Consider the following 27,899-nt stretch of genomic DNA (forward strand, 5'->3'; position numbering starts at 1 on the left):
AGATAAAGAATAAAAGACTTATAATGCTAGATAAGAAACACAGATCAAGAAATTTCTATTTCATCAGAGATAAGGAAGAATAAATACTGAAATGGGTCTCCACTACAGATGTAAGAAAAGTGTCCTTGTGCTTTCTGTCTGTCTGTGGCAGCCCAGATTGAATGCGGGAATGCAGGGGAAAATTTTTTGCAACTCACAAAAAAACCTGTGAACAGTGAAAGCCTGCTTTATTCCAAAGACAGATTTACAAGAGTTTACGAGAAAAGTACTGGAAAATTATTCCCCTTAAAAAAAACCAAAAACACTGAAATGGGTTGTTACACAATTCTATCTATTGAAATGGTTTAGTCATATTCCTGCCTAGGGGAAAACTTAAATGAGCTTGATACTTTAATCCATATAATGTTTAAAAAAAAATCTAAACCCAAGATTTGAATAGCTAATTTCTATTATACAGACCAACCTTTTCTGGGTGTGTTAACACTTTAGGATCTTCAGCCTCAGGTCCTAGAAGATAACATTGTATGTTTTCATTCCAGTTTTATTAAAGCATTAAAACATATTGTCTCACTCAGCATTTCTTAATCATATAACTTGAAATGACTCCCTCAAACATTCATGTGATATATCAAATATTTAATAAATATTATACCAATTTATGATATAAAAGTATGTTGGCAATAAAATTATGAAATTCTTCCATTCCTTAAAAAAATATTTCACATGAAGCCAGGTAATATTATAATTGTTTGGAATTAGTTTAGTTAAAAACCAATCTCTCTACTTTGGCTGAGTTATCCTAAGTATTTGCAACTACATGGAAAAATCATATCTACTTTCTCTGTGTCATTATCATCTCCATTATAGGTAACAGAATTTAAATGAATTCATGCTGTTGAGTTAGGCATAAAAAGGAACATTCATGTAGCGGCCAAAAGGAATCAGGAGATGTCTTAAAGGTACATGTATCAACAAGTCTCTATTTCTTAAAGTCATTAAAAAATTTTAAACATTCTACTATAGTTGCTTTTTTTTCCTGTATTGAGACTACCTTTTGAACACTACTAACATTTTTTGAGTATCATTATGAACTCATGTTTTTTTTTTCACAAACTTATTTCCATGAACCAAAATCATGTTAGTTTTGTTCCCCAGCTAATTTGTCACAGGTTGGCCAGTGGGAGCACAATTGACCTAGCTCTTTATCCTTTTAGCACTGCCCCCTGACATCCTTGAAAGCATTTTTGTCTTCCAACAATGGTAAGATTTTCAGATCCATCCTAATATCTTCAAGCTCCAAGACAGATCAGCTATCCTTTTAGGATCCCTGGTTTCCTTGGCATTTGTACACCCATAGCACCCATACACCTGGCACTTAGCAGGCTCAATAAATATTTGTTAAAATAATGAATAAATAATATTACAGACCAAAATCCAGGCACTAGGAGTGCATGCAAGAGTTGGTGATGGCATAAGTGGTACTGCTATTGTTGTAGTAGCAACAGATCAGAAGACAGAGATTTTAAAACTTAGCTTTTCCATTTCAAGTATCATGTCCTTGTGCCTTTTCTCATAATACAAAGTTTCAATGACCACTAAGAATATTTACTACACTGTCATACAACATACATAGGAGGCACTTCAAAGTGAAAGACAGCTACCCTCTAATACAGCTGAAATCAAGTAAATGGCCTGCCTAACTGCCAGTCAAGAAAGACATGACATACATATTAAGAATGCTATGAATAGAGAAAACAAACATTGTTTTCAAATTTAAGCCCCCAAATTACAAGTCAAAAAAGTAGATGTGGAGGAGTAGGTATTGACTGCACCTGAGCTCTTTGCATATGGGCAACTTTAAGCAGCATGATTCCAAGGTCAACAGCAACACTGATTTCATATGTAAAAATGTATGGTAGCAATGTACAGTAGACCAGCCTAGTTGTAAATAAATCCATATCTAACTAAGCCTTCTATTTTTAGGCAAAGACAAATTCACTTTATATGACTCTACTCATAAAAGTGTACCTTGAATACTCTGGTGGTTCAGTGAAAGTTCAGCCTGGGGAAATGACACAGTGAACACTGGACAACTTTTTCTAATCCTAAAAAAAAAAAAAATCAATCAATTAATTAATAAATACATATAAATTTTCAAATGGAAAAACCCCCATTATTTCTCATTCAGATACAATTTAAACTTCTTTTTAATTTAAAGGAATTTCAAATAGGATCATCTTTTTTTGCTCCAATTACTAGCAATTTGTTAACATTTAAATTTCAAATGGCTGCAAAAATGGAGAGAGCCAAAAAAATTAAGGAATGAACTTTAGGAGTGTAGACAAGCTAAACTACATTTAGTTCTGAAAGTAGCTTTGGAGATGACTGTCTACCAAATAGAAAGGTGGAGTGAGAGAGAAAAATTGGTCCTAATTTATGAAGCTTGACTACTTAAATCCTCAAATACACTGAAAGTTTGTCATTATAGCTTGAGATGTAAGTGAAAGTCACTCATGAGAAAATTCTCAGACATTATTTACCTTTCTTGTATTTCACAGCAGGGGAAAAAAAGGTAGGAACTACTGAAGGGAAGAGGTTGAGAGCAAAATAAAGGTCATGCCTAATCTACAATTTTGATCATCTACCCTGGGATAATTAAAAGTTGAATGTAAGCTGGGACGAAGTAAGAAAGTAGCGTTGGCATATATACACTACCAAATGTAAAATAGATAGCTAGTGGGAAGCAGCTGCACGGCACAGGGAGATCAGCTCCGTGCTTTGTGACCACCTAGAGGGGTGGGATAAGGAGGGTGGGAGGGAGACGCAATAGGGAGGGGATATGGGGATATATGTATATGTATAGCTGATTCACTTTGTTATACTGCAGAAACTAACACAACACTGTAAAGCAATTACACTCCAATAAAGATGTTAAAAAAAAGTTGACTGAAGAAAAGCAATCATTTAACTATTTTTTTCTCAATCTAATTTACTATACAAATGCAATCAAGATATCTTCCTTTAAAAAAAAAAGCCTCTTGTTCCAGTTGTTTTAAGAACAGTTTTTATGAACCAGGCAAAGCTACTTGAATCCTAAGCAAGAATAATAAATTGATCATTCTCTCCTGCCTAAAAAAATAGAAGTGATCAGTATAAGCTATCTTGAAAACGAAACTGCTCGTATAGAATAATTTCTATGAGGCAAATAGAAAAGAATGCCATTTTTTTCCTAAAACATGATTCTTTGAGTACAAGCTGATTTAAAATAAAACAAAATCGTAGTTTGAATCAACAGAATTTTTTCCTTAATTATAAAAGAGAATTTATCACAGAAGTTTTGAAAATAGAGCAAACTTTCATCTAAGTTATTAAAAAATAATTATTTATATTAGGCAAGACTGCAAACAACATGCATGTCCAATATTAGAGAAATGATTAAATGAATTACAGTATAGTAAGTTATACAATGAAATATTATGAGGTCATTAAAATTCATGTTTTTAAAAAATATTAATGATGTGAAATAATAATTATGATAAACACTACTTAAAATTTGAAAACAGGGGGAATTCCCTGGCTGTCCAGTGGTTAGGAGGCTGGGCTTCCACTGCAGGGGGCATGGGTTTGATCCCTGGTCAGGGAACCAAGATCCCACAAGCTGCGTGGTGTGGCCAAAAAAAAAAGAAAGAAAGAAAGAAAAAAAAAAAAAACAGGAAACAAAAGTATCTGCAGAATAATCCCAATTTTGTAGAAAATATGAACAAAACAAAAATATATAGAAAGCCTAAAATAAAATGTACCAAAATGTTAACAATGGTTCTCTCCAGGCTGTGAGACCATGGATGCCGCATTAGTCTTTCTTAGTCTTTTCTCTTTTTCCATTTCTGTAGATGAACTTATACTGCTGACACATTCAGTAAAAGGATTATTTTAAAATAGTGATTCTCAAACTTTTGGTCTTTGGACTCCTTTACGCTCTTAAAACTTAGGAACTCAAAGAGCTTTTGTTTATGTGGCTTCTATTTATTTATATTTACATATTAGAAACTAAAATGGAGAAAAATGCTAAATAATCATTAATTTTTAAGTAACAGTAATAATCCAATATATTAATATACTGTTATGAAACATTTCTGCATTTTTCAAAATGAAAAAAAATTTAGTGAGAAAGTGGCACTGTTTCACATTTTAAAAAATCTCTTTAATGTATGGCTTAATGCAAGACAGCTGCCATCTGAACTGCTACAACACATTCAATCTTTTGCGATATATTTTTTAATTTGAAGTATATTACAAAAATCTGGCCTCACACAGATATGCAGTTGGAAAAGGAAGGAGGACTTTAGCAGCCTTTTTGGATAATAGTGCATATTCTTTTTAGATAACATACCAAAACTCTAAAAGCAATAATTTCCTTAAAGGTTACTGGAAATGTGAAAATTGAAACAAGATCAATGAACTTTTATATTGGTCTACGTTGCACTTTGAATGGATCTTTTACTTGTCTGTGGGTGATGCTGTGACATTATGCATTGGTCTTTCAGAAAATACTGATTTGCTGAGTTATGCAGGTCTTCCCTATATTGATTTATTTCATCATAAAAATCTCAAAAAGGTCACCTTTGTAAATACTTCCACTGATCTTACCAGAAAGTTCAAGAAAATGTCTGCCATATACTCCATTGTGAATAACCAGTTTGTCAGTTATTCTTTCAAGTTAAAAAGAAAGGTGATGGGACTTCCCTGGGGGCGCAGTGGTTAAGAATCCGCTTGCCAATGCAGGGGACACGGGTTCGAGCCCTGGTCCGGGAAGATCCCACATGCCGCGGAGCAACTAAGCCCATGCACCACAACTGCTGAGCCTGTGCTCTAGAGCCCGCGAGCCACAACTGCTGAGCCCACGTGCCACAACTACTGAAGCCCGCATGTCTAGAGCCCGTGCTCCACAACGGGAGAGGCCACCGCAATGAGAAGCTCGCTCACCGCAGGGGAGAGTGGTCCCCACTTGCTGCAAGTAGAGAAAAGCCTGCACGCAGCAACGAAGACCCAACACAGCCAAAAATAAATAAATAAATAAATTTATAAAAAAAAAAGAAAGGTGAAACTAGTTTTTTTTTTACAAATCTTATGACTCAAACAAGTGCACAAGCGCTCTTCTTAAGACAACTATCACACTTTACACAGAAGTGTAAAAAGATATATATTCAAGGGTAGAAATTTAATAAAACTAATAACTTTTCTGCTTCATCAAATGCAGTAAGTAAAACTGGCTTTTTTTTTTAAACTGCTAGTACATGGCTGTGAAAAATACGGTGACCACTAGTCCTATTTGGTGCCACTGCCCTGATTCCTACTAAGGCTCCAGCTTTTTATCCACCATTTGCTTTAGCACTGTAAGTGCAAATGTCAATACCATGAAATAGGCAAATAATGTGTTAGCATTATTATGAAAATAGTTTTGACCTCACAGATCCTCTGGAAAGAGCCTCAGGGACTCCCAGGGGGTCCACAGGCTTTACTTTGAGAACCATTGTTTTAAAAAAAATTGAAAGGATAAGGTCTCTTTAAGTATAATAGTTCTTTGAAAGTCTAATTTCAATAAGCTCTACAAATTCTTCCCTCATGCTATGCTATAAATTTGCTTTTTAAGTAATATTAGAGAATCAACTTAATCTGATTCAGTCTTTCTCATGAAATGAAACTTATCTACAATGTTTGTAAAATAACATATTTATGCTGCTAAAGGGACAATTATTCAAAAATATACAATAACTCAAACTCTTAAGAAAAAGAACACTTATTTTATATGTGTAAAATGACAAAAAATATCTATAATATAATAATGCCAAAAATCATTATACTTACTGTAACGGAGCTTCATTTTGTTCCATTTCATCTTGAGGTTGCTAGAAAGAAAAAACAGTAGTTTTTTCCAACTGAGGAATACTAAGCTAATGAAACAAGCTAAAAATTTAACATTTAAGGTAATTCTTATGCTATTCTTTCTTAGTATCTTTTTTTATTGTGGTAAAATATATATAACATAAAATTTACCGTTTTGACATTTAAAAATGTACAGTTCTGTGGCATTATGTACATTCCCATTGATGTACAATCAACACCAACATCCATTTCCAGAACTTTTTCATTTTCCCTAACTGAAACTCCATACCTATTTAAACACTAACTCCCCATTTACTCCTCTCCCAACCCCTGGCAACCATGATTCTACTTTCTGTCTCTGTTTTGACTACTCTAAGTGCCTCATATAAAAGTAATCATACAATATTTGTCCTTTTGTGACTGGCTTATTTCACTTAGTAATGATGTCTTCAAGGTTCATCCTTGTTGTAGCATGTATCAGCATTTCTTTCCTTTCTCAGGCTAAATAATATTCCATTGTATGTATGTACCACATTTGATTTACCTACTCATCTATTAATGGACAACTGGGTTGCTTCCACCTTTTGGCTATTGTGAGTAATGCGTCTATGAGTGTGGGTGTAAAAATATATTTTCGAGCCCCTGCTTTCACTTATTTTGGGTATATAACCAGAAGTGGAATTTCTGGATCATATGGTGATTATATGTTTAATTTTTTGAGGAATCACCATACCATTTTCCATAACAGCTGTACCATTTCATTCTACATTTCCCACCAGTAATGAGCAAGAATTCCAATTTTTCCATATTCTCATCAATACTTGTTATTTTGTTTTGGTAATAGCCATCCTGATGAGTGTGAGATGGTATCTCATCATGGTTCTGATGTGCATTTCCATAATGCTTAAAGATGCTGAGTATCTTTTCATGTGCTTATTAGCCATTTGTATGTCTCTTTTTTTTTTGGCCACGCTGCGTGGCTTGTGGGATTTTAGTTCCCCGACCAAGGATCGAACCTGGGTCCCAGCACAGAAAGCGCCAAGTCCTAACCACTGGACCACCAGGGAATTCCCTACATCTTCTTTACTAAATGTCGATTTATGTCCTTTGCCCATTTTTTAATCAGTTGTTTGCTGTTGTTGAGTTATAAGAGTCTCCATATACTCTGTGTATCAATCCCTTATCAGATATATGATTTACAAATAATATTTTCTCCCTTTCTTTGAGTTATCTTTTCACTCTGTTGATAGTGTCCTTTGATGCACATAGGTTTTTAATTTTCATGAAGTCTAGCTTATCTATTTTTTATTTTGTTGCTTATGGTTTCATGTCCAAGAAATCATCGCCAAATTGAATGTCATGATACTTTCCCCCTATGTTTTCTTCTAAGAGTTTTATAGGTTTGGCTCTTATGTTTAGTATTTTGTTTTAATTTCTTTCTGTTAAAGAATTTGTGGAACTTAGGTAAAGAGAAAGGGAGTGTTCCTTCTTTTTATTCCTAGTATTTCCCTTTTCTTAGTTCATTAATCCATAATGGTTCTGATGAGCCACTCTTGTCAGGTTCTGAGTTCTAATATTTCTACTGAGGGCCAAAAATCATACAACCTTTGTGTTACAGCGTTAAATGCTTAATGGATTCTGCCTAATTCTCAAGTCATGCCAGAAAATCTGAAGTTGTTGTGTCCCTTTCAAAAAAGATTAAAATGTTCTGATAAAATGTTTCCATTTTAAGATTTCACAGCACACTGGCTTTCATCACTTTAAAAGGAATTCTTACCTTAAATATCTTATTAGTATCAAAGAAGATCTTTACAAAAAGATCTCTCTTTGGGGGACCCTCTATGTTTGTTTCTATGATCAATAATAAAGCTTTCTGAAAATATGTAAAGCCATTAGCCTGAACTTCCAAGCATTTCTGATCACTGAAACAGCCATAATAACAAGAAAACACAAAGTAATTTGAGAAATTAAATCCTCTCCAATTAATAATGTTCATTGTTATTTATTGATAGTGCATCCTTATAGTGCTCAAGGTTATCACACTGGTTCCACGTATCCATACTTCCTAAGCAGACTTTACAAAAAGCTCAGAGGTCCAGAGTGAAGAAGGAATTTCAAGAAGTAAACCTAGGGGCTTCCCTGGTGGCGCAGTGGTTAAGAGTCTGCCTGCCAATGCAGGGGACACGGGTTTGAGCCCTGATCCAGGAAGACCCCACATGCCGCGGAGCAACTAAACCCATGCACCACGACTACTGAAGCCCGCGTGCCTAGACCCCGTGCTCTGCAACAAGAGGCCACTGCAGTGAGAAGCCCGCGCACCGCAACAAAGAGTAGCCCCCGCTCACCGCAACTAGAGAAAACCCGCGCACAGCAACGAAGAGCCAACACAGCCAAAAATACGATAAATAAATAAGTACATTTATTAAAAAAAAAAAGAAAGAAAGAAACCTAGATATTCCCAAGGATTAATTAAACAGGGTACGCTTATGTACTTACTTGGTATTTCTGAGTCTTCACAAAGCAATTCATTCAAGTATCTGTAACACTCATTTCATTCATCTTACTAAAGGACCAGTGAATTTTCCCATTGAGGGCTAATTTTTCATTTGACCCTATCCACATATGGAAAATACAAAAGATAAGAGAGCAAGTAAGAAGAAAGTTTGCTCCTGACAGCTGATTTTTTTTTCCTCTTCCATAGGCAGAAATATCCCTCAAGAGGTAATGCCTTGGAATATAATGGGGGTTGGAGCTGTTCATTTGTTGATTAACAAAATGTAAGGATACACTTCAATCAATTCTTTCTTAAGGGGTACAAATTGCTATCTATGCTTTTGATACATGTGACATTTTTCTCCTGCCCCTACGAGGGCATTAAAGTGCAGACATTCAAAAAAAAAATCTGTTGGGGGTAGGGTGTGAGAGGTGAAAGAAGGTTTAAATTAATTGTATTAATTTAGAGGATCTGGGAAAGGAGCAAATCTGTTTATATATCCTTAACCAAAAAACAATCCTCTACTATCTGAGATCATTTTCTTCAGCTGAGTCATGGATTACTGGGAGAGAAATGGAAGCCTGGCCAACCTGATCAGCCTGACCAACCTTGGCTCTCCATGAGGCATGAGATGTCTCACGCGAACTATCCTCACATTCCGCAGAACAGAATACACATTCCTGATATTCAGCGTTTTAGTGATCTCGATGAATTATTGATAACGTTTGCTTAAAATACCTTTCTCTCAGACTGAGGTAGCCAAATTTGGTTATCTATACAAATATTTTTTATTATTTCCAAATATCTACATGATTGTCTTTTAGAGAGTTTGATCTGGACATATGGTACCATCTCTCTACATTGCTTCAGTGTTAGTAAATGCTAAAATGATAATTTTAAACTCCACTGAGTAGTATCTAAATACAACTTAAACACAAAGTTATTTAACCACTGAATGAGAAATATCTTTACTCTGGCTAAGTCAGGTGCCAAAGACCTGTTTTCATCCATTCCTTCCCAAAATATTCCTAAGCAATTGCAACTCTGGGCAGAGACAGCAATTTTAGGACCCTAAGAATTAAAGCAGGTCAGGATGGGTTAGAGTCAGGAAAAGGATATCAACGACATTAATGATCAGCATAGTAGAGTCAAGGGGTTCCCTAAGTTTTGAAAACTCACCCTGAATTTGAGTGGTCCAGCTATTCATGAATCAGAGAGGTAGCTAGTAAGAGAGAATATTACCTGCCTACTGGGGCTTAAAAAGACCCTGCAGGATGCAAATTACTACATATAGAATGGATAAACAACAAGGTCCTACTATCTAGCACAGGGAACTATATTCAATATCCTGTGATAAACCATAACGGAAAAGAATATGAAAAAGAATATGTGTGTGCGTGTGTGTATATACATATATATATATAACTGAATCACTTTGCTGTACAGCAGAAATTAACAACATTGTAAATCAACTGTACTTCAATAAAATAAATTAAGAAAGAAAAAAGACCCTGCAGTATATATATACATAATCTCTCCATGAGCTCTGGTCTTGCCAACCATGATCCTTCTTCCATTACACAGTTGTCGAACAAGCCTGTGCTTGTTTGTTTCCCTTTCAAGGTTCTCTTAAATGTTCATTTTAACTGATTTCACCACTACATATGGATAAGGGTGGAAGGTGGAAGCTGCTTAATGGAGAGGGAAAGTGAAATTCAACCTGGATTCATACCTCTTAGACAGCATTTCAGAGAGTAGAAGATGGAAGAAGCAGCCTGATGGTAATAATCACAAGATTGAATTAATCATTATTCCCTGTCAAACAAGTATTTTCCAGTATTCAAAAACTGATTATAGTAAGATCAATGATGCCTGCTGTATTAGTCAGGGTTCTCCAGAGAAACAGAACTAACAGGATATGTTTATACATAGAAAGAGATTTATTGTAAGGAGCTGGATCAGGTAACTATGGAAACTGGCAAGTCCAGATCTGCACTGTGGGCCATCAGGCTCAAGACCCAAGAAAGCTGATGGTATAGATAAAGTCCAAAGGCCGTCTGCTGGATAATTCTCTCTTGCTCAGGGAAGCTGGTCTTTTTGTTCTATATAGGCCTTCAACTGGTTGGTTGAGGCCCACCCACATTATGGAGGGCAATCTGATTTACCCAAATCCACTGATTTAAACGTTAATCTCATTCAAAAACATCCTCAAAGAAATTCCCAGAATAATGTTTTACCAACTATCTGGGCACCTGATGGCCCAGACAAGTTGACATATAAAATTAACTAACGGGGCTTCCCTGGTGGCGCAGTGGTTGAGAATCTGCCTGCCAATGCAGGGGACACGGGTTCGAGCCCTGGTCTGGGAGGATCCCACATGCCGCGGAGCAGCTAGGCCCGTGTGCCACAACTGCTGAGCTTGCGCGTCTGGAGCCTGTGCTCCGCAACGAGAGGCTGCGATGGTGAGAGGCCCGTGCACCGCGATGAAGAGTGGCCCCCGCTTGCCGCAACTAGAGAAAGCCCTCGCACAGAAACAAAGACCCAACACAGCCAAAAAATAAATAAATAAATAAATAAAGTGAAATTCTTTAAAAAAAAAAAAAAATTAACTAACATACCTCCTAATTTTGATAGCAATGTCTCCAATTATCTCTCCATACATACTACTAAACTCTCCAAACAAAAATTTTAAAATTTCTATGTAAAGTTTAAAAACTGTTTGCCATAGCACCTATAAAGAACAAGAAAAGGTACAGCAAGACCCAATAAAAATGATGAGCATGAAATATTTTAAAAGACTGCTCCTTATGTTTTTAAAAATTAGCATAGTGCATGTCAAACCAAAGATCCTCTATTTCTTCATAGTTTGCCCTTACTTGAAATGTTCCATCATTTTTTAAAAAATTTTTATTGCAGTATAGTTGCTTTACAATGTTGTGTTAGTTTTTGCTGTACAGTAAACTGAATCAGTTATACATATACACATATCCACTCTTTTTTAGATTTCCTTCCCATTTAGGTCACCACAGATCACTGAGTAGCGCTCCCTGTGCTAAACAGAAGGTTCTCATTAGTTATCTATTTTATACATAGTAGTGTATATGTGCCAATCCCAATCTCATCATTTCTAAAATAGTTTGTTTTGAAGTTGAATGTCAATATTATATCTGAGTTGTAAGGAAAATTTATTTAGAAATCTGTTTAGTAACTGAATTATTTAGAATTTACTTAAAATCAGGTTGAAGTTGTGAGACAATATGTATTTTTTTCTTTAAATAACTCTGGGAAAGCATCTTTTCTGGTCTCTCTATTTATTTGACAAAATCAATTTTCCTCATATAGTTAAATTTCCTAAAGGTTTATTTTCAAAGAATAAAATTAAAAACTGTGAAAGCAGCATCTGTCAATTTAAAAACTAATATCAATTAAAATCTGCTACAGATGTTTAACACTTTGGTAACATGGTCTAACTCTTAGTGTTAACAAAAACGGTGAGGGTGGGGTGGGCAGTGGAAAGTTGAAGGAGATATCTATTTTACTACCAATGAATTCCCATGAAGGCAAAAAAGAGGGACAAATACCAAGTACTTCATTTATCCTTCTTATCTTAATTTTACAACAAGCCCATAACCAGATGGCTGAGTTACAGTCTCATGAAAAATCTTTGAAAGATACATTCATTAACTCTTCAAGTCCTCTATGGCAATTGTTCCAACAGCTGATCATCACCAATTACTTGGGAGGCTTTTGAAAAATGGACAGTCCTAGGTTCTACTCAAATACGGGTCTGAGAGTCTATATTTTTAAAAAGCTACTGATAAATGGAATATTTATAAATGGAATGGAATATTTATAAATGGAATATTTCCTGCCATATCGATAAACAAAGGATGTCACAGTCATCAACGATTGCAGCCATCCAACGTGAGCCAGTGAGCCCTTGAGGAAACTCAGGGCTGAAAAGAATACCTGCCATCTAGCAGCCATCAGACTGCAGCCACTCCCTGCGGTGAGCCCTGAGGAAACTCAGGATGTGAAAATACAGGATACTGGCCCCAGAGAGCTGAGGTTCACATCAAAGGAATGACTTCAACGAGCCCAGACTCTTGCATCTTCCCACACATAGAAAAGCTCTAAATTCCTTAACTTGAGATATCTGGTTTTTTTAAATTAACAATAATCTTTTGATGTTCCCAACTACCTGCCCTTTGTTGCAAAACTCCTAATTTATCCTGGCTCCTCCCCTTGCCTCCTCAGAGCAGTTTCTCAGAGTTATCTGAAACGCTGTCTCCCAGCCTGCAGTGCTCATTTTGCCCCAAATAAAACTTACCTCGTAACTCTCACGTTGTGCAATTTTTTAAGTCAACACTATCCAAATAAGTTTGGTAATCAAGCTTTCAAAATCACCGTTCTGAGGTACAATCTAGAGCCTGGTACAATATTCACATGGTAAATGTTTCTCAGATAAATTGAAAAAAGTTAATTTTTATTTCCCATTTCACAGTTACTGAAGCTAAAGGGAAAAAAATTCTTCTTCTTAAATCAGAAGTTATAAAAATGATTTTTCAACAAATTATTAGAAGTCAAATATGGACATCTCAGCTTTAAAAAAATATCTGGTGTTGAATTTTACTCTTTTGACTAGATTTAATTCAAGTGATACACCTTCCTAGGTACAATATTAAATAAACCCGCATGGTCACTCTTTGGAACTGCTGTCAGTTTCTCCTATTAAAATACATGTATTCTCCGTTCTATTCCTTAAGACTCTGTAGTTATCTCTGGTTAGCTAACTTATTTATGCCAAGGTGCTAAATGAATCATCCCTTACCTTTCCCCATGGTGACTGCATTAAAAAGAAACAAGTGAAAATTTGTGTATCTAAGTGTGTGCCCACACACATGCACTCTCACACACACACACAATAGAAGGGTCTTTCAGTGGCCCATATTTCAAATTATACTACACAGACTAGCATCTTCTTCACAAATTTAAGGTGACCTCTGACACACAATGGAGATGAAACTGTAATTATTATATCCTATTTTAGCCTATTTTAACCTTCTCAATTCCACATCTCTACCAGGAAGAGAAATAAATAAAGGAAACAGGGCCTAAAACATTTGGCTTTTACTGAAGTTGCAGTGAAGAAACAGAATGGCGAAGAAAAGGGAAAAAACTGAGTAAGAAAAGAAAGAAGTAAAATAATAGACAAAGAGAATTAATCATTAGTAATTTGCCCCTATTTCAAATAGCATTACCAATTTTTAATAAGTATGTATTTAATCAATATACTACATACCTGTAAGACTGCATCCTCACTAAGAATAGGCATCATCTGATTTTTATTCATTTGCTCTTGTGGATCCTCTCTGAGTCTGAATCCAAGTTGAATCTCTGGAGATGTGCCTAGGATGAAATATAATCATAAATCATTTGCAATATTTTTATTGCTCTGCTTTAACAAAGACCCAAGGATTTTATAGACACTGCAAAATGTCATTAAAAATCATCTTGTACGGGACTTCCCTGGTGGTGCAGTGGTTAAGAATCCGCCTGCCAATGCAGGGGACACAGGTTCGAGCCCTGGTCTGGGAGGATCCCACATGCCGCAGAGCAACTAAGCCTGTGCGCCACAACTACCGAGTCTGTGCTCCAGAGCCCGCGAGCCACAACTACTGAGCCCGTGTGCCACAACTACTGAAGCCCGCACGCCTAGAGCCCGTGCTCTGCAACAAGAGAAGCAACGACAAAGGGAAGCTTGCGCACCACAAGAGTGGCCCCTGCTAGCCACAACTAAAGAAAGTCTGCGCACAGAAACAAAGACCCAACGCAGACAAAAATAAATAATAAATAAATAAATAAAATTTAAAAATCATTTTGTAAATCATAATTTCCTAACTGCCACTTTTATGTGTCAAGGTTTTTAAATTTAAGAAGAAACGTATACACAATGCTGAATGAAATAATACTTGATATTTCTTTGTCCCAGGATGAATGAATGCAAAGGATATATAAAGAAAATTGTACAGACTTAAACCCTGCTAGAAAGAACACTTTCTTTTTTCATTTTAAGTCATTTTTTAAAACTCATAATGCTATTATTCAAGAAGAGTCAGAATTTTCAAGATGGCAAATTTAGCCCACATTTAACTTTTCTTCCCTTCCCAGTTCCCAAAAAGAATCCAAAGAAATTAGTTTTAAAAAGAAATCTGAAGCAGCAATGGGAAAAAGGAAATATACTCGCTATAGATTAGAAGATGGGAATGGATTAAAGGGAAACCAAACCCTGGTTAGCAGCTTGTCACTCATCATAGGAAAAGGAGGGGCTCCCTCAGAAGTAACCAGTATATGGAATTCTTCCATCAGAATCCCAGAAAACCACCTAGCTCAGAGCAAATCCCACCGACAAAATATGAAGGAGGGTAAGCTGGAAGCTCACAGTGGCTGAAGTCTCATACTATTTGTACCAAAGAGCTTGCTGTTTGTACCAAAGAAGCTTAGGATGTATGCTGCAGCCAACTACTCTGTGTAGGAGAATACGTTCCCTCCAAGATACGGAAATGTACTAAAATCTAAGGCTGATAAAATAATGTAGTGATGGCACAGAAGTAGAAATAATCAAATAAATCAGTGAAACAAAACAAAAAGTGGGAAACAGACCTATAATATATTTGGGAATTTAATATATAACAATAATGGTATTTTAAACAGTGGCAACAAGATGACATAAATAAATAATAAATTCAATAAATAATACTGGGGCAATCAATCATTTGAAAATAATGAAGTTAGAGACCTACCCTACCTACCGCCCATATGTTAAATTATTCTAAAAATATTAAAGACATAAAAGTAAAAACAATAAATATAATAAATGGAAAAAAGATAAAGAAAATATTTTTATGGTCTTGAGATAGGTAAAATATTTCTAAGTTTGAAAAAAGAAACCGTGAAAGAAAAGACTGACAGATTTTATTATATAAAAATTTTTAATTTCTGTACTACAAAATATATCATGAATAACATTAAATGATAACTAGGAAACTGGGTAAAACTATTTACAATGTACATACGACAAAGTTTTGCTATCTTTAATATATAAAATGCTCTTATAAATTAACAATAAAACGAGAATAATTAAGAGACATTAAGGCAATTCACACACAAAAAAAAACTATAAATGGTCAATATTAAAATATGCCTAGCCTTGGTATTCTTCAAAAATGCAAATTAAAATAATCAGATATGTTTTATTCACCAGTGTGGCAAAGATTGCATATGTCCTGTGTTGGATCTAGAGGGAAAAAGTCATCTATTTTAGGGGTCAATATATGTCAAGGTCTGACATGTGCTCATCCTTTAAAGCAAATCTAACTTTAGCTAGTTACTCTAAGGAAATAATCAGAAAAGGAGGCAAAGATATAATACTGAGAAACATCAAACATAATCAAATCATTATATAAGGGTACATTCATACAATGGAATAAAAGTAGCAATTTAACAGGCTGAGGTAGATCAATATAACAAAGAAATAATACATGTAGTGCAATACTTGAAATTATGAAAAAAGATATATATATTGGTATGCAAAAGTCTAGAAAGAAACACAAATACTAAACACTGCCAATTGTTAGCAGTGGAATTACAGGGAAGAGAAGGGGATGGGATCTTTCACTTTCTACATTATATAATTTTACATTTAAAAAATATTTTATACTTTTAATAATTAGCAAAAATAATTAAGGTCTATCCATTTGGGGAAGGGAAGGGAAGGGAAGGAAAGGGAAGGGAAGGGAAAAAACTTGGTTGGAATATTGAAACAGATCTCTAACTTCTTCCTAGTGTCATTTTATATATCATAAGAACACATTCTGGAGACCAATATTACACACTATCCCTTCCAATTACATGTAGGAAAAACTACTCCAAGATGAAACTGTAATTTGCCACCAGGTATCAGGTGAGAGGAAGTACAGTGAAGACTTTGTGAACTACAGTGGGCTTGAACTACACAGGTCCACTTAAATGAGGATTTTTTTTAACAGACATACATTTGGCCCTCCATATCCATGGGTATGGCGTCCACAGATTCCACCAACCGCAGATCATATCGTGTACTATGTTTACAATCTGTGGCTGGTGGAATCTGTGGATGTGCAATCCACAGATAGGGAGGGCCAACTATGGGGCTTGAGAATATGAGGATCTGGGTGTATACAGGGTTTCCTGGAATCAATCCTCCATCAATACCAAGGGACAAGTGTATACACACAAGAAGATTTTCATGATGTTTAGGAGATTTTCCTTCCATTCTACACCTATTTCCAGACATCCTCCAATAAAAAATAGCTCACAGGAAGAAATCATAAAAGGAAATAACCTACAATTTGAACAGCTACTGCAGAATTGATCTTTTTGAACTGTAACAATTAGTGATAGATTTTTCCAGAAGTGCTTAAACTGATCTAGAAGTGGACTTAGGAGGTTTGGAGAATTTGTAAGTGAAAGGCTCTTTTTAAAAATATATATACCAAGGACATTTGTAACTTAATTTTAGTCAGAAAGAATCAGACTGATTATTAAAAAGTATTATTTATTTTTGCAAATAGGAAAGTTCAGGGTTAAGCAGGAGATTTTGGGGGGGGAGAATTGCTATTCGAGTGCCACTTCCACGACTCAGTAGCCCTCTCTGAGAGTCGTAAACATCTTCCAGAAATTACAATCCCCATTGCTATCCTTATAAAATAACAGATTTCTTAAGGCCTATTACAGATGCCTGTAAGAAACTAACTCCATGTAAAGTTAAAGAATAAGACTAAATATAAAAGGATAAGTTAATGGAATAATAATACTTGGAAAATTAAAGGAACTACTTAGAGAAAAGAATTATTTCTCACCTTTGCATGTTCTACTTATAGCAGGATGGAGACTGAACTCAGATCTAAGAGATGTGTCTTGATTAAAGATCAACCTTTCAAACATAAGAAAAGAAGGTACAGATGTTATGAAGTTTCCTACACAAAGACTAACAAATCAACTGTCATTTTTTAGAAAATTTTTTCCAGCTTTATCGAGATATAATTGACATACAACATTGTGCAAGTATAAGGTGTACAATACGATGATATATTGCATATATTGCAAAATGATTAAGCGGATAAACTTTTTTTTTTGGATAAACTTTTAACATCGTTCAATGTAAACTACTCATAAAAATTATAATTAAATTTGCTAAAATTCTTAGTTACACCACTATTAATATTCTATATCAAAGTATTTTTTTCAGAAATGTAGCCTTTAATTTAAAACTTATCCAAGATGAAAAATAAAGACTTACTCATGTGGTCATGTTCATTTTTATAAATATTCTGTTATTTTTGGTTATTTTGGAGCAAGGGACAAATATCAATATAGTTTTTGAACAGAAGTGAAATGAGGAGATTATTTGAAGGACCAGTGCTGTTGGGTTTTTTCCTTCACCTTTCTCTATACCACAGAGAATTTAAGACTAAAATCCCAGGGTTAAATCTGAGTGTATATTTTCAGAACATACAATTACAGAACTTTAACTTTTGGATTCACTTCTTACTATGCTCTTGGCAGCACCAAGGTAAAGAGAGAAGACAGTCCTTGTTCTCAAGAAGCTTCAAATCTGGCGAGGGATACAAATAGCAATGATATAGCATGGTGAGTATGCTACTAGGCAGACCTAAGTGTTTATTTCTTCTGCTTAAAAAACCTCTACAGAATGAAAAAACAGGCAAAGGACTTGAATAGACATTTCTCCAAAGAGGATATACAAATAGCCAGTAAGTACATGAAAAGATGCTCAACAATACTAAACATTAGGGAAATGTAAATCAAAACCACAATGAGATACCACTTCACACCAACCAAAAAACAAAACAAAAAACAGAAAATAACAAGTGTGGCAAGGATATAGAGAAACTGAAACTCTTGTACATTCTACTGGGAATGTAAAATGGTACAGCCACTGTGAAAAACCGTTTGGTGGTTCCTCAAAAATTAGACATAGAACTACCATTTGATCCAGTAATTCCATTTCTGGGTATGTACACAAAATAACTGAAAGCAGGGACCTAACTTGTACACCCATGTTCATAGAAACATTATTCATAATAGCTAAAAGGTGGAATTGACAAGTATCCATCGACAGAGGAGTGGATAAACAAAATGTGGTACAGACATACAGTGGAATATTTTTCAGCCTTAAAAAGGAAGGAACTACTGATACACGCTACAACATGGATAGACCTTAGAGACATCATACTAAGTGAAATAAGCCAGACACAAAAGAACAAAAATGGTATAATTCCACTTACATGAGGTAGAAAGTAGAATGGTAGTTGCCAGAGGCTGAAGGCATGAAAGAATGGGGAGCTATTATTTAAAGGGTACACAGAGTGTCAGCCTGGGAAGATGAAAAAATTCTGGAGATAACTAGTAGTGATGGTTGTACAACAATGTGAATATATTTAATGCCATTGAATTATACACTTAAAAATGGTTAAAATGCTAAATTCTATGTTATATATATCTTACCACAATAAAAAAAAATGTTTTAAAATCTTGCCAGAATCCAGGAATGTAACAACGTACTAAGGCATAAATATATGATTTGGAACTAGGGGTTTTTTGGTTTATTTACTTATTCATTTTGCTTTTTACTTTTTTTATGGAAAATTACAAACATCAACAAATAATAGAGACAATAGTATACTCATTGTCTAGGTGCAACAATTACCAGTACACAGCCAATCTTGCATCCTCTATAATCCCTCTGCCATCCTCTCTACCCCCTGCGAGTCTCCCACTGGATTATTATTATTATTTTTAATTAATTTATTTTTGGCTGTGTTGGGTCTTCGTTTCTGTGCGAGGGCTTTCTCTAATTGCGGCAAGCGGGGGCCACTCTTCATCGCGGTGCGCGGGCCTCTCACTATCGCGGCCTCTCGTTGCGGAGCACAGGCTCCAGATGCGCAGGCTCAGCAGTTGTGGTTCACGGTCCTAGTTGCTCCGCGGCATGTGGGATCCTCCCAGACCAGGGCTCGAACCCGTGTCCCCTGCACTGGCAGGCAGATCCTCAACCACTGTGCCACCAGGGAAGCCCCTGGATTATTTTTAAAGCAAATCCTGGACATCTTATTCCATTTCATCTGGAAATATTTCAGTATTCAACTTTAAAAGATAAGGACTCTTCAAATATAACCGTAATAATCACACCTTTAAAAAAACAGCCAAAATTTCATACCTAAAAAAAAGTCAATAATTCCTTAATATTATTAAATTTACAGTCTGTAGTAAGCAGCCTCTATAATGGCTCCTGGTATTTATGCCCCTGTATGCGGTATTTATCCTTGAGTATGGACTGGATCCAGTGACTCTTCTAACGAACAAAATACAGCAAATAGGTTGAGATGTTCCTTCTGAGATTAGGTTACAAAAAGATAGTGGCTTCCATCTTACTCTCTCATTCTCTTGCTTCTTCCCTCTCGTGGAAGCCAGCTTGCCACGTTGTGAAAGCCATTTGCAGAAGCCTATGTAGCAAGAAACTAAGGGAGGCCCCCAGTCAACAGTCAGAGAGGAACTAAGGACTCTGTTCAATAGCCAGAGAAGGAACTGAATCTTACAGCCACCATTTGGGAAGAAGATCTTTCTCATGAAGCCTTGAGATGAATGCAGCCTTCTGAGTCCTTGAAGCTGATGATCCAGTTAAGCCACTCCTGGATTCCTGAGCCACAGAAACTACACAGTATGTTTATTGTTTTAAGATGTTAGTAAGTTTTGGAGTAAGCTGTTACACAGCAATGTAAACTAATAAACAGATTGTAGTCAGATTTCCCTGTCTCTTTTTACAGTTGTTTTGTTCATATCAGGCTCCAAACAAGATGCACACATTGCATTTGGTTGTATGTCTCTTAAGTCTCTTAAAATCTATAAGTTATCCCCTTCCCTGCCCCTTACAATTTATTTGTTGAAGAAACTGAGTTGTTTTTCCTATAGAGTTTCCCACATTTTGGATTTGAAGACTGCATGTCTTTTAACATGTTCCTCTGTCCTGCATATTCCCTGTAAACTGGTTATTATATATAGAGGTTTGATCTGATTCGAGTTCAATTTGGGGAGGCAATGTGTGTACTTCCTACAGGAGATAACAAAGAATGTGCTGAGAAAGGCAGTCTTGTGCATACAGTCTTTCAACCCCTGCTAGGCCTTGGGTCTGGAACACCTTCTTACTAAAAGATAGAGTCCTCCCAGCCTGTACTGGACTTACTACCTTGTATGGGAATCCCTTTCCCTGTTTAGACTCAGTGTGTACTCCTTCGTTCTGTTTAAACGTGTGTGTCATATGGCACCTGGCCAACCCCACTGCTCTGTCTATCCTCTGTGAGGAGAGGATGAAGTCCTTCGTTCTGTGGCACAAGAGGGGTGTGGGCAGGCCAATGGCCCTGCGTCAGCTGCAGAGAGTGACTGCTGGCCACGGGGCACTGATGCCCACTACTGAAGCTAATCTTGCTCTGTCTCTTCTCTTCTCTCCGTTTAACAGTTTTAAGAATAGTACTTGGCACCATTCTGTTTTAATCATTGGAGGAGCCCCTATTTGCCATATATTCTGACCAAAAATGTTGCTTTCTTTAGCTAATTTAATGTGATTATTAATTCTTTGTCTCCTTGTATTTTGCTTTCTATTTTTCCCTTCTGCAACTGTATCCTTTAAAACAGGTATTTTCCATCTAGACAATTCACATGAAAATAGTGCTAGTCTATCTTAAGGGAAAGAATTAACACTCATCTTGCAGGGTAATTATGTTCAATTAGCCTTTTACTATATGCACTTATAATGTTCAGAGGACATGATTTGACCTGAACATACACCTAAATCCAGGTAATAATGAAGTATCTTATAAGGTGGTTCTGTTTAAATGTATTGAACAGGATTAGTTTGCAATATATCCCTTAATGTTATTGAGCAGTTAACATTTACGGGATGCTGGGACAGAAATTAAGGATTGGTAAAAGGTTCCCAGGGCACATATAAGAAAAATGAATCCTGCCTCTTAGTAAACAAATCACAAGCAAACAAAACCTCATTAATCAGCAACTTAAATTCTTACAGATTAGTAGCAACACTTACCAAGCCAAAAAAGGGACTGGATGCATTTTACAGTTTCAAGAGGGCTAGGACCAAGTCCAGGTCCTCAGAGTACTTTTCAGGCACAGTTAACACCTGGCATCCTCATTCTTTGAAAGCCTTGCTTTATCTAATCCCAGTGGTCATCAAACCCTTTCTCAGATCTTAGCAAAAGCACCTTAATAGCTGAAACATTTAAGGATTATTTATGTATAACATTTTGCCTGTTGGGGGGGGGGGGTCTCTGCTCTACTAGGACCTGTGCTCCTCATTCCAGTCAAAGTTGAGAGCTTGTGCATGAAAAACAGAATAAACTGCATATAAGTAAGCAAAGAAGATGGGTGGGAGGGAAGCAATGGTATTCAGCTCCAGCAATGCTTAGACTTTGTATTTCCATACCAATAAAAAGAACACTAATTTTTAACCTTGAGCTATGAGATCTGAAAGAATGATGTTTCTATGGCACTGCAGAGAAGCATTTAAAAATGAATTAGGGGGAAAAAAAAAGATTGGTCAGTCAAGAAAGAGTAAGCCATCTATAGCCTAGTTCTCCACTCATTACAACTAAAAACTCTGGTAGATGGGACTTCCCTGGTGGCGCAGTGGTTAAGACTCCATGCTCCCAATGCAGGGGGCCCGGGTTTGATCCCTGGTCAGGGAACTAGATCCCACATGCATGCCACAACTAAGAGTTCACATGCCACAACTAAGGAGCCCGTGTGCTGCAACTAAGGAACCGGTGAGCTGCAACTAAGGAGCCCACCTGCCACTAAGGAGCTCGCCTGCCACAACTAAGGAGCCCATGTGCTGCAAATAAGGAGCCCGCGAGCCGCAACTAAGGAGCCTGCCTGCTGCAACTAAGACCCAGTGCTACCAAATAAATAAATAAATAAATATTAAAAAAAAAAAAAGAAGACAGTGCCATCTATAAAAAAAAATAAAAATAAAAACTCTGGTAGAATTTTTTTTTAAAAGCTACCTGAGCAATCTGAAAAGTAAACAATAGCAGGTAAACTGGGGACTGAAATTGAAATCTAAATAACAACTCTGGAGTAGGTGAGTCTCATGGTTTGCTTGGTTTTTTTGTTTTGTTTATTTTGCTCCTTTTTTCTTGTCTCCAGCTTTGATCCTAGGCCTAAACCTAGAAGTGTACAGTGGACACAGACAGCAAAAACTCCAGAAGAAACCTCTCCTATCTTTATCCAGAGAACTAGGGAAAGGGATCCCTGAATGCCGGAAGGTGTGGGGGGGAATGTGCCTGAGTTTTCTTGTTTTCTCTCTTTAGCTTCAGAGCTATACTGCTACCAATCATGGTAGCTTGGGCACTTAAAACTCAAGAGAAAATCTGCCTCTCTCCTACTAGAGGAACCATACTCCCAAGAGTATGGAAAGAACCTCTTTTATTTTCTTCTCTTTTTCTTTCACTTTGCCCTGAAGGTGGCCCCAACTGCAGGGAATTACTCTACAGCGAGAAGGCTAACACTGAAAGAAATCCATCTTTCTTGTCATACGAATCAACATGTGGGCATGGGGAGGGAAGGGTGCATGAGAATCCTGGAGAAAAGAGAGCAGGAAGGGGAATCACCTACTTCTGTATATGATCCAACATAAGTGTGAGGCTCAACCCTGAGCTGTCCACATGCAGAGCAGATTCAGAAAAGTGTAACAAAGGCTTAGAGAACTGAACTATGATATTAACTACTGTCCAAATTCCAGATTAATCTCTGAGTGGTACATGAGTCAGACAGACTCAAACAGTAAAGTAAAAGCTTTACTCAAATAGTAAAGGCTTTGAAAATTGGACTGATGTAACCACCACTCACAGAAGGCAAAACAGAACGTGCAGTCAGAACCTAATCAGATTGACTGCCTGTTACAACAAACAAAAATCAACTCCCTCTAGAGGATTTTAACAGGAACAAGAGTCCAAAACATAACATTCAAAATATACAGGATATAATTCAGAATTACTCAACATGCAAAGAAAAGGAAAATCTGACTAATTCTTGAGAGAAAAAATAACAGATGCCAATGCCCCAACCTCCCAAGCCCAGATGTTGGAATTACAAGACAAAGACCTTAAAGCAGCTATTATAATAATTCTCTATTACTAAAGGTGAACATTTATCAATGGATGAAAACAATGAAGTTCTCAGCAGAGAAATAAAAACTGTAAAAGAGAATCTGATGGAAATTTTAGGAGATATAATTATAATATCTGAAATTAAAAATTCACTGGATGGTCTCAACAACAGAATGGAGATGACACAGGAAAAACTAAGTGAATCTTAAAGCAATAGAAATTATACAGTCTGAAGAACTAAGAGAGAAAAAATCAAAAAAAATTATTAGAGCCTCAAGGATCTGGAAGACTATCAAAAGGTCTACCATTCATGTCACTTAAAACCCCAGAAAGAGAGGAGAAAAAGATTGGTACATAAAAATATATATGAAGAAATCATGACAGAAAAGTTCCCAAGTTTGGTGAAAGATATGTTTATAGATTCGAGAAGCAGTGAACCCCGAACAGGAAAAACACAAATAAAATCATTACCAGAAATATCATAATCAAACTGCTGAAAACGAAAGACAGTGGGGGAAATGAAAGCAGACAGATTAAAAAAGATGATATATCACACAAATGGAAATAGTGATTTAAATGGGGAGGGAGGGGCTTGACTACAAGGGACAGGGCAGCACGAAGGAGTTTTTTTTGTTTCTTTGGCGTAACAGAACTGTTCTGGATCTTGAGTGTAGTGGTTGTTATAAGACTCCAGGTACCAGTCAAAATGGTCCCTGTACACCAGTAAGAGCAAATATTACTGTTTCTATATATAAAAGAGCCCAAAATCTGGATATCATTCTTTACTGCTGCCCTGCCCTCATCCTCCATATCTCATCAATCACCATCTCCTGACAAATTTACTTTCTAAAGACTTCTCAGATTTGTCCTTTCCCCTCTATTCCCACTGTTTCTGCCTAGTTGAGCTCTCATCATCCCAGTCTGTTACTACTTTGATCCCAAAGCTAACCTCTATAGCCTTGCTTTGCAAAAGGTGATCCCTGATCTAATAGTACCAACTTTAACCTGGACGCTTGCTAGAAATGCAGAATCTCAAACCCCAGCCTAGAACTCCTGAGTTGGAATCCACCTTGTTAACAGGATTCTTAAGTGATTTATAAGAAATTCATAACTTTCATTAAAATTTGCAAAGCCCTAGCCTAGAGCATGCCTGCGTGAACGAAAATTTGTTTATGCCGCTCCTCCACTTAACATCTTACAAGCTCCCCACCAGGACACACACAGGATATGAGGCCTCACGTGACCTTACTGTACCTTCCTCTCCAGGCTCATCTTTCACCACACCCATCTCACCACTTAACACTTCAGTAACACCCAACTGTTTGCACACTTCAACACACATAACACAATGCTATGTCCCAACACTACACCTTTACCCATGCATGCAGTTCCCTTGGCCTGAAGACCTCCTCTCCTTCATCTGACAAATTCCTACCCACCTTCGAGCCTCGACCCAGAAGTCAACCCTGGCAAACTCTGATGACCACCTAGGTTGAGGTAAGCATCCCTCTGGGCTCCTAAATCAGCCTGGGCATACTTCCTACCCTGACTTCCCACATGACATTGAAATTATCTGTTTATGTCTTTCCTGGCCTGTAGGTTTCTCAGAGTCCGTGGCCTCATCTCTTTTATCTTCTCCCTGTGTCCAGCACAGGGAACTAGATATGTTTTGATGAACGGAACTACCATCTTCTCTTGATTCTTATAAAACTATCCGTTTCCAGTTTGGTAGTAACCAGTTCCACCGTCACACATTCTCTTCCCGAGAGAAAGTATACTAACGCTCTCCTGGACCTGAGCTACGAGTTGCTGGAGGCAAAGTGCACTTGAGGGGTTTAGACCCAAGACTGTTTTGTCCATGCAAAAAAGCCCCAGGCTAAGACAGAAGGCTTTTTAAAAATGTCAGAAAGCCACCTGCTATACAGCTCATTCGGTCCTAAGTTGGGGAAGGGCTGGGGGGCAGTTGCGGTCTTCTTTATCTACGAAATTCTGAGCTCAGGCCTGGCTGCCCCACAAGGCCCTACTCCGGCCCGCACGCAGACGCTCGGCTGGTAACAACTTCTCCTCAACCCTCAGGGGGCCACCCGCCGCCAGAGCCCAGGCCCAACGGCGGTCACCTTCTCCAGGGCAACTCCTCTTCTTCCTGGTCGCTCTCCGTCACCGATGCCTCGATCACCGTTTCATCACTGTCCCAGTCTGGGGCCTGGGCACCTTCCTCCATCTCCGCCTCGCACTCTAAGTCTTTTTTATCCTCTTTCTCTAACTCCTCCATTTCCCCAAAAAATAAAAAATAAAAATAAAAAAAATTTTTAAATTTGCTCTGATGGCCAGGAGAAGTTGTGAATTCAGAACAAAACTGGTGGCGGGAGCCCGGCGCGCTACGCGGGCACACACCGCGGCGCCGGAGGGCGTCGTGGGAAAGGCGGGCCGGCGCGGAGGCCTGACCCCACGCCGCCGGCAGGGGGAGCCGCGCGCCGCTCGTCTTACCGGCGCGCCGCACGTCGGCCCCGCCCCCCCGCTCTCGTAGCCGGAAGTGGCCCAAAGTGGCCGGGCGCGCGCCCGCAGGCCCATGGGTTACCGGCGGTCTGGGGCGTGGCCGGCTACCACACCCGCCTTCCGCAGTTTTGCTTTGTGGCTGGGCGATGGGGGGACTAGAGCTGCGGCCGCGGGGATTGGAAAGGAAGCGTTGCCGCAGACAGACTGGAGGCCGAGCCCGCCTAACGCTACCGGCAGCGAGGGAGAGCTTGGTCACGTGCCGTGCAGCTCATCTCGGACTTGTGAGACGCAGACCCGGAACGAACTGTCAGCTCTGCTAGACTTTTCTGAAGCCAGAATGTGGTCTTAGCCCCGAAGAGTGTTTTTGAGTTCGCCAAGTGCTGCCTTTCTCCTTATCCTTTTGACATCCCTTCCCCAAGAGTCCCCCTGAGGTAAGTAAAACAAAAATGTTAATCAGAAGTTTTTAGATGATCTAACTGGTATGTTTTATATTTCTGTTTTTTCCTCAACTCTTTGGTTACGCTGGAATACAGATTGTGTTGGAAAGGCAGGTTAAATGCCTTATATTTTCCCTTTATTTTTATAATAATATTGGTGCCTAGCAGCCTCCCACAGTAACCAATTATTATTTTTAAATGAAATGACTACATTCTTATATATTTGATTTCAGTCTCTTTTCAAGTGTTTAATTCAAACTCATTCGAAACAAAGCCAAGTGAGCTCCGCCTCCCAAGTGAGAGGAAGATTCCAATAAGACAGACCCTTTCTGCATAGCAAGTTTTTAGTACTCACTTTGGAATCTACAGGGTCTAAGCACATATTGGGTCTTTAATGGTTTGTCAAATAAATGGAAGAAACTAGGGTTTTCTGACTCCTCAATTTACTGTCCTTTTCAGTACATGGAATGGCTTTGCCATACTTATTATTATTTTACTTTTTTTTAAGTTTTTATTTTGTATTGGAGTAGAGTTGATTAACAATGTTAGTTGCAGGTGTACAGCAAAGTGATTCAGTTATACATATGCATGTATCTGTTCTTTTTCAAATTCTTTTCCCATTTATGTTATTACAGAGTATTGAGCAGAGTTCCCTGTGCACTTTACTATTTAGACCATATTTAAGCCACTGCTGTTTAAAACACTTGGTTCGTGGTTGTCTTTTAAATTTACTTGATTCTGGGTGTGGAGAAAAGGAAACCCTCCTACAACTGTTGATGGGAATGTAAATTGGTGTAGCCACTATGGGAAACCGTGTGGAGGTTCCTTAAAAAACTAAAACTAGAGCTACCATATGATCCAGCAGTCCCACTCCTGGGTGTATATCTGGAAAAGACAAAAACTCTAATTTAAAAAGAGTCATGTACCCCAGTATTCATAGCAGCACTATTTATAATAGCCAAGACATGGAAGCAACTGAAGTGTCCATCCACAGATAAATGGATAAAGATGTGGTGTATATATATACGATGGAATATTACTCAGCCATAAAGAATGAAGTATTGCCGTTTGCAGCATCATGCATGGACAAAAATATCACACTAAGTGAAGTAAGTCAGACAGAGAAAGACAAATATTATATATCACTTATATGTGGAAAAATAATACAAATGAATTTATTTACAAAACAGAAACAGACTCATAGACATAGAAGACAAACTTACGGTTACCAAAGGGGAAGGGGGGGTAAATTAGGATTATGCGATTAACAGATACACACTATGACATATAAAATAGATAAACAACAAGGATTTACTGTATAGCATGAGGAACTATATTCAATATCCTGTA

The 27,899-nt window shown here is 37.4% G+C and overlaps 2 protein-coding genes across 2 annotated transcripts in view; one reads left to right on the plus strand and one right to left on the minus strand.

Annotated features, from left to right (window-relative positions):
• Window positions 1–26,009, minus strand: part of ANKRD31 (ankyrin repeat domain 31) — a 132,115-nt gene extending 106,106 nt beyond the window's left edge. The window contains exons 1-6 of the mRNA XM_036849202.1: window positions 25,734–26,009; window positions 17,278–17,351; window positions 13,680–13,786; window positions 5,866–5,906; window positions 2,029–2,105; window positions 464–507 (exon numbers count right to left, since the gene is read on the minus strand). Coding sequence (XP_036705097.1) covers window positions 464–507; window positions 2,029–2,105; window positions 5,866–5,906; window positions 13,680–13,786; window positions 17,278–17,351; window positions 25,734–25,888 — 498 coding nt within the window. The 5' untranslated portion in view covers window positions 25,889–26,009. The remainder of the gene's footprint in view (window positions 1–463; window positions 508–2,028; window positions 2,106–5,865; window positions 5,907–13,679; window positions 13,787–17,277; window positions 17,352–25,733) is intronic.
• A 124-nt stretch (window positions 26,010–26,133) lies between these two features.
• Window positions 26,134–27,899, plus strand: part of HMGCR (3-hydroxy-3-methylglutaryl-CoA reductase) — an 86,846-nt gene continuing 85,080 nt past the window's right edge. The window contains exon 1 of the mRNA XM_036846336.1: window positions 26,134–26,543. The gene's annotated coding sequence lies outside the window, so the exon portion shown is untranslated. The remainder of the gene's footprint in view (window positions 26,544–27,899) is intronic.

Source organism: Balaenoptera musculus, chromosome 3 (assembly GCF_009873245.2).
Source record: "Balaenoptera musculus isolate JJ_BM4_2016_0621 chromosome 3, mBalMus1.pri.v3, whole genome shotgun sequence".
In the NCBI taxonomy this organism is placed as follows: Eukaryota; Metazoa; Chordata; class Mammalia; order Artiodactyla; family Balaenopteridae; genus Balaenoptera; species Balaenoptera musculus.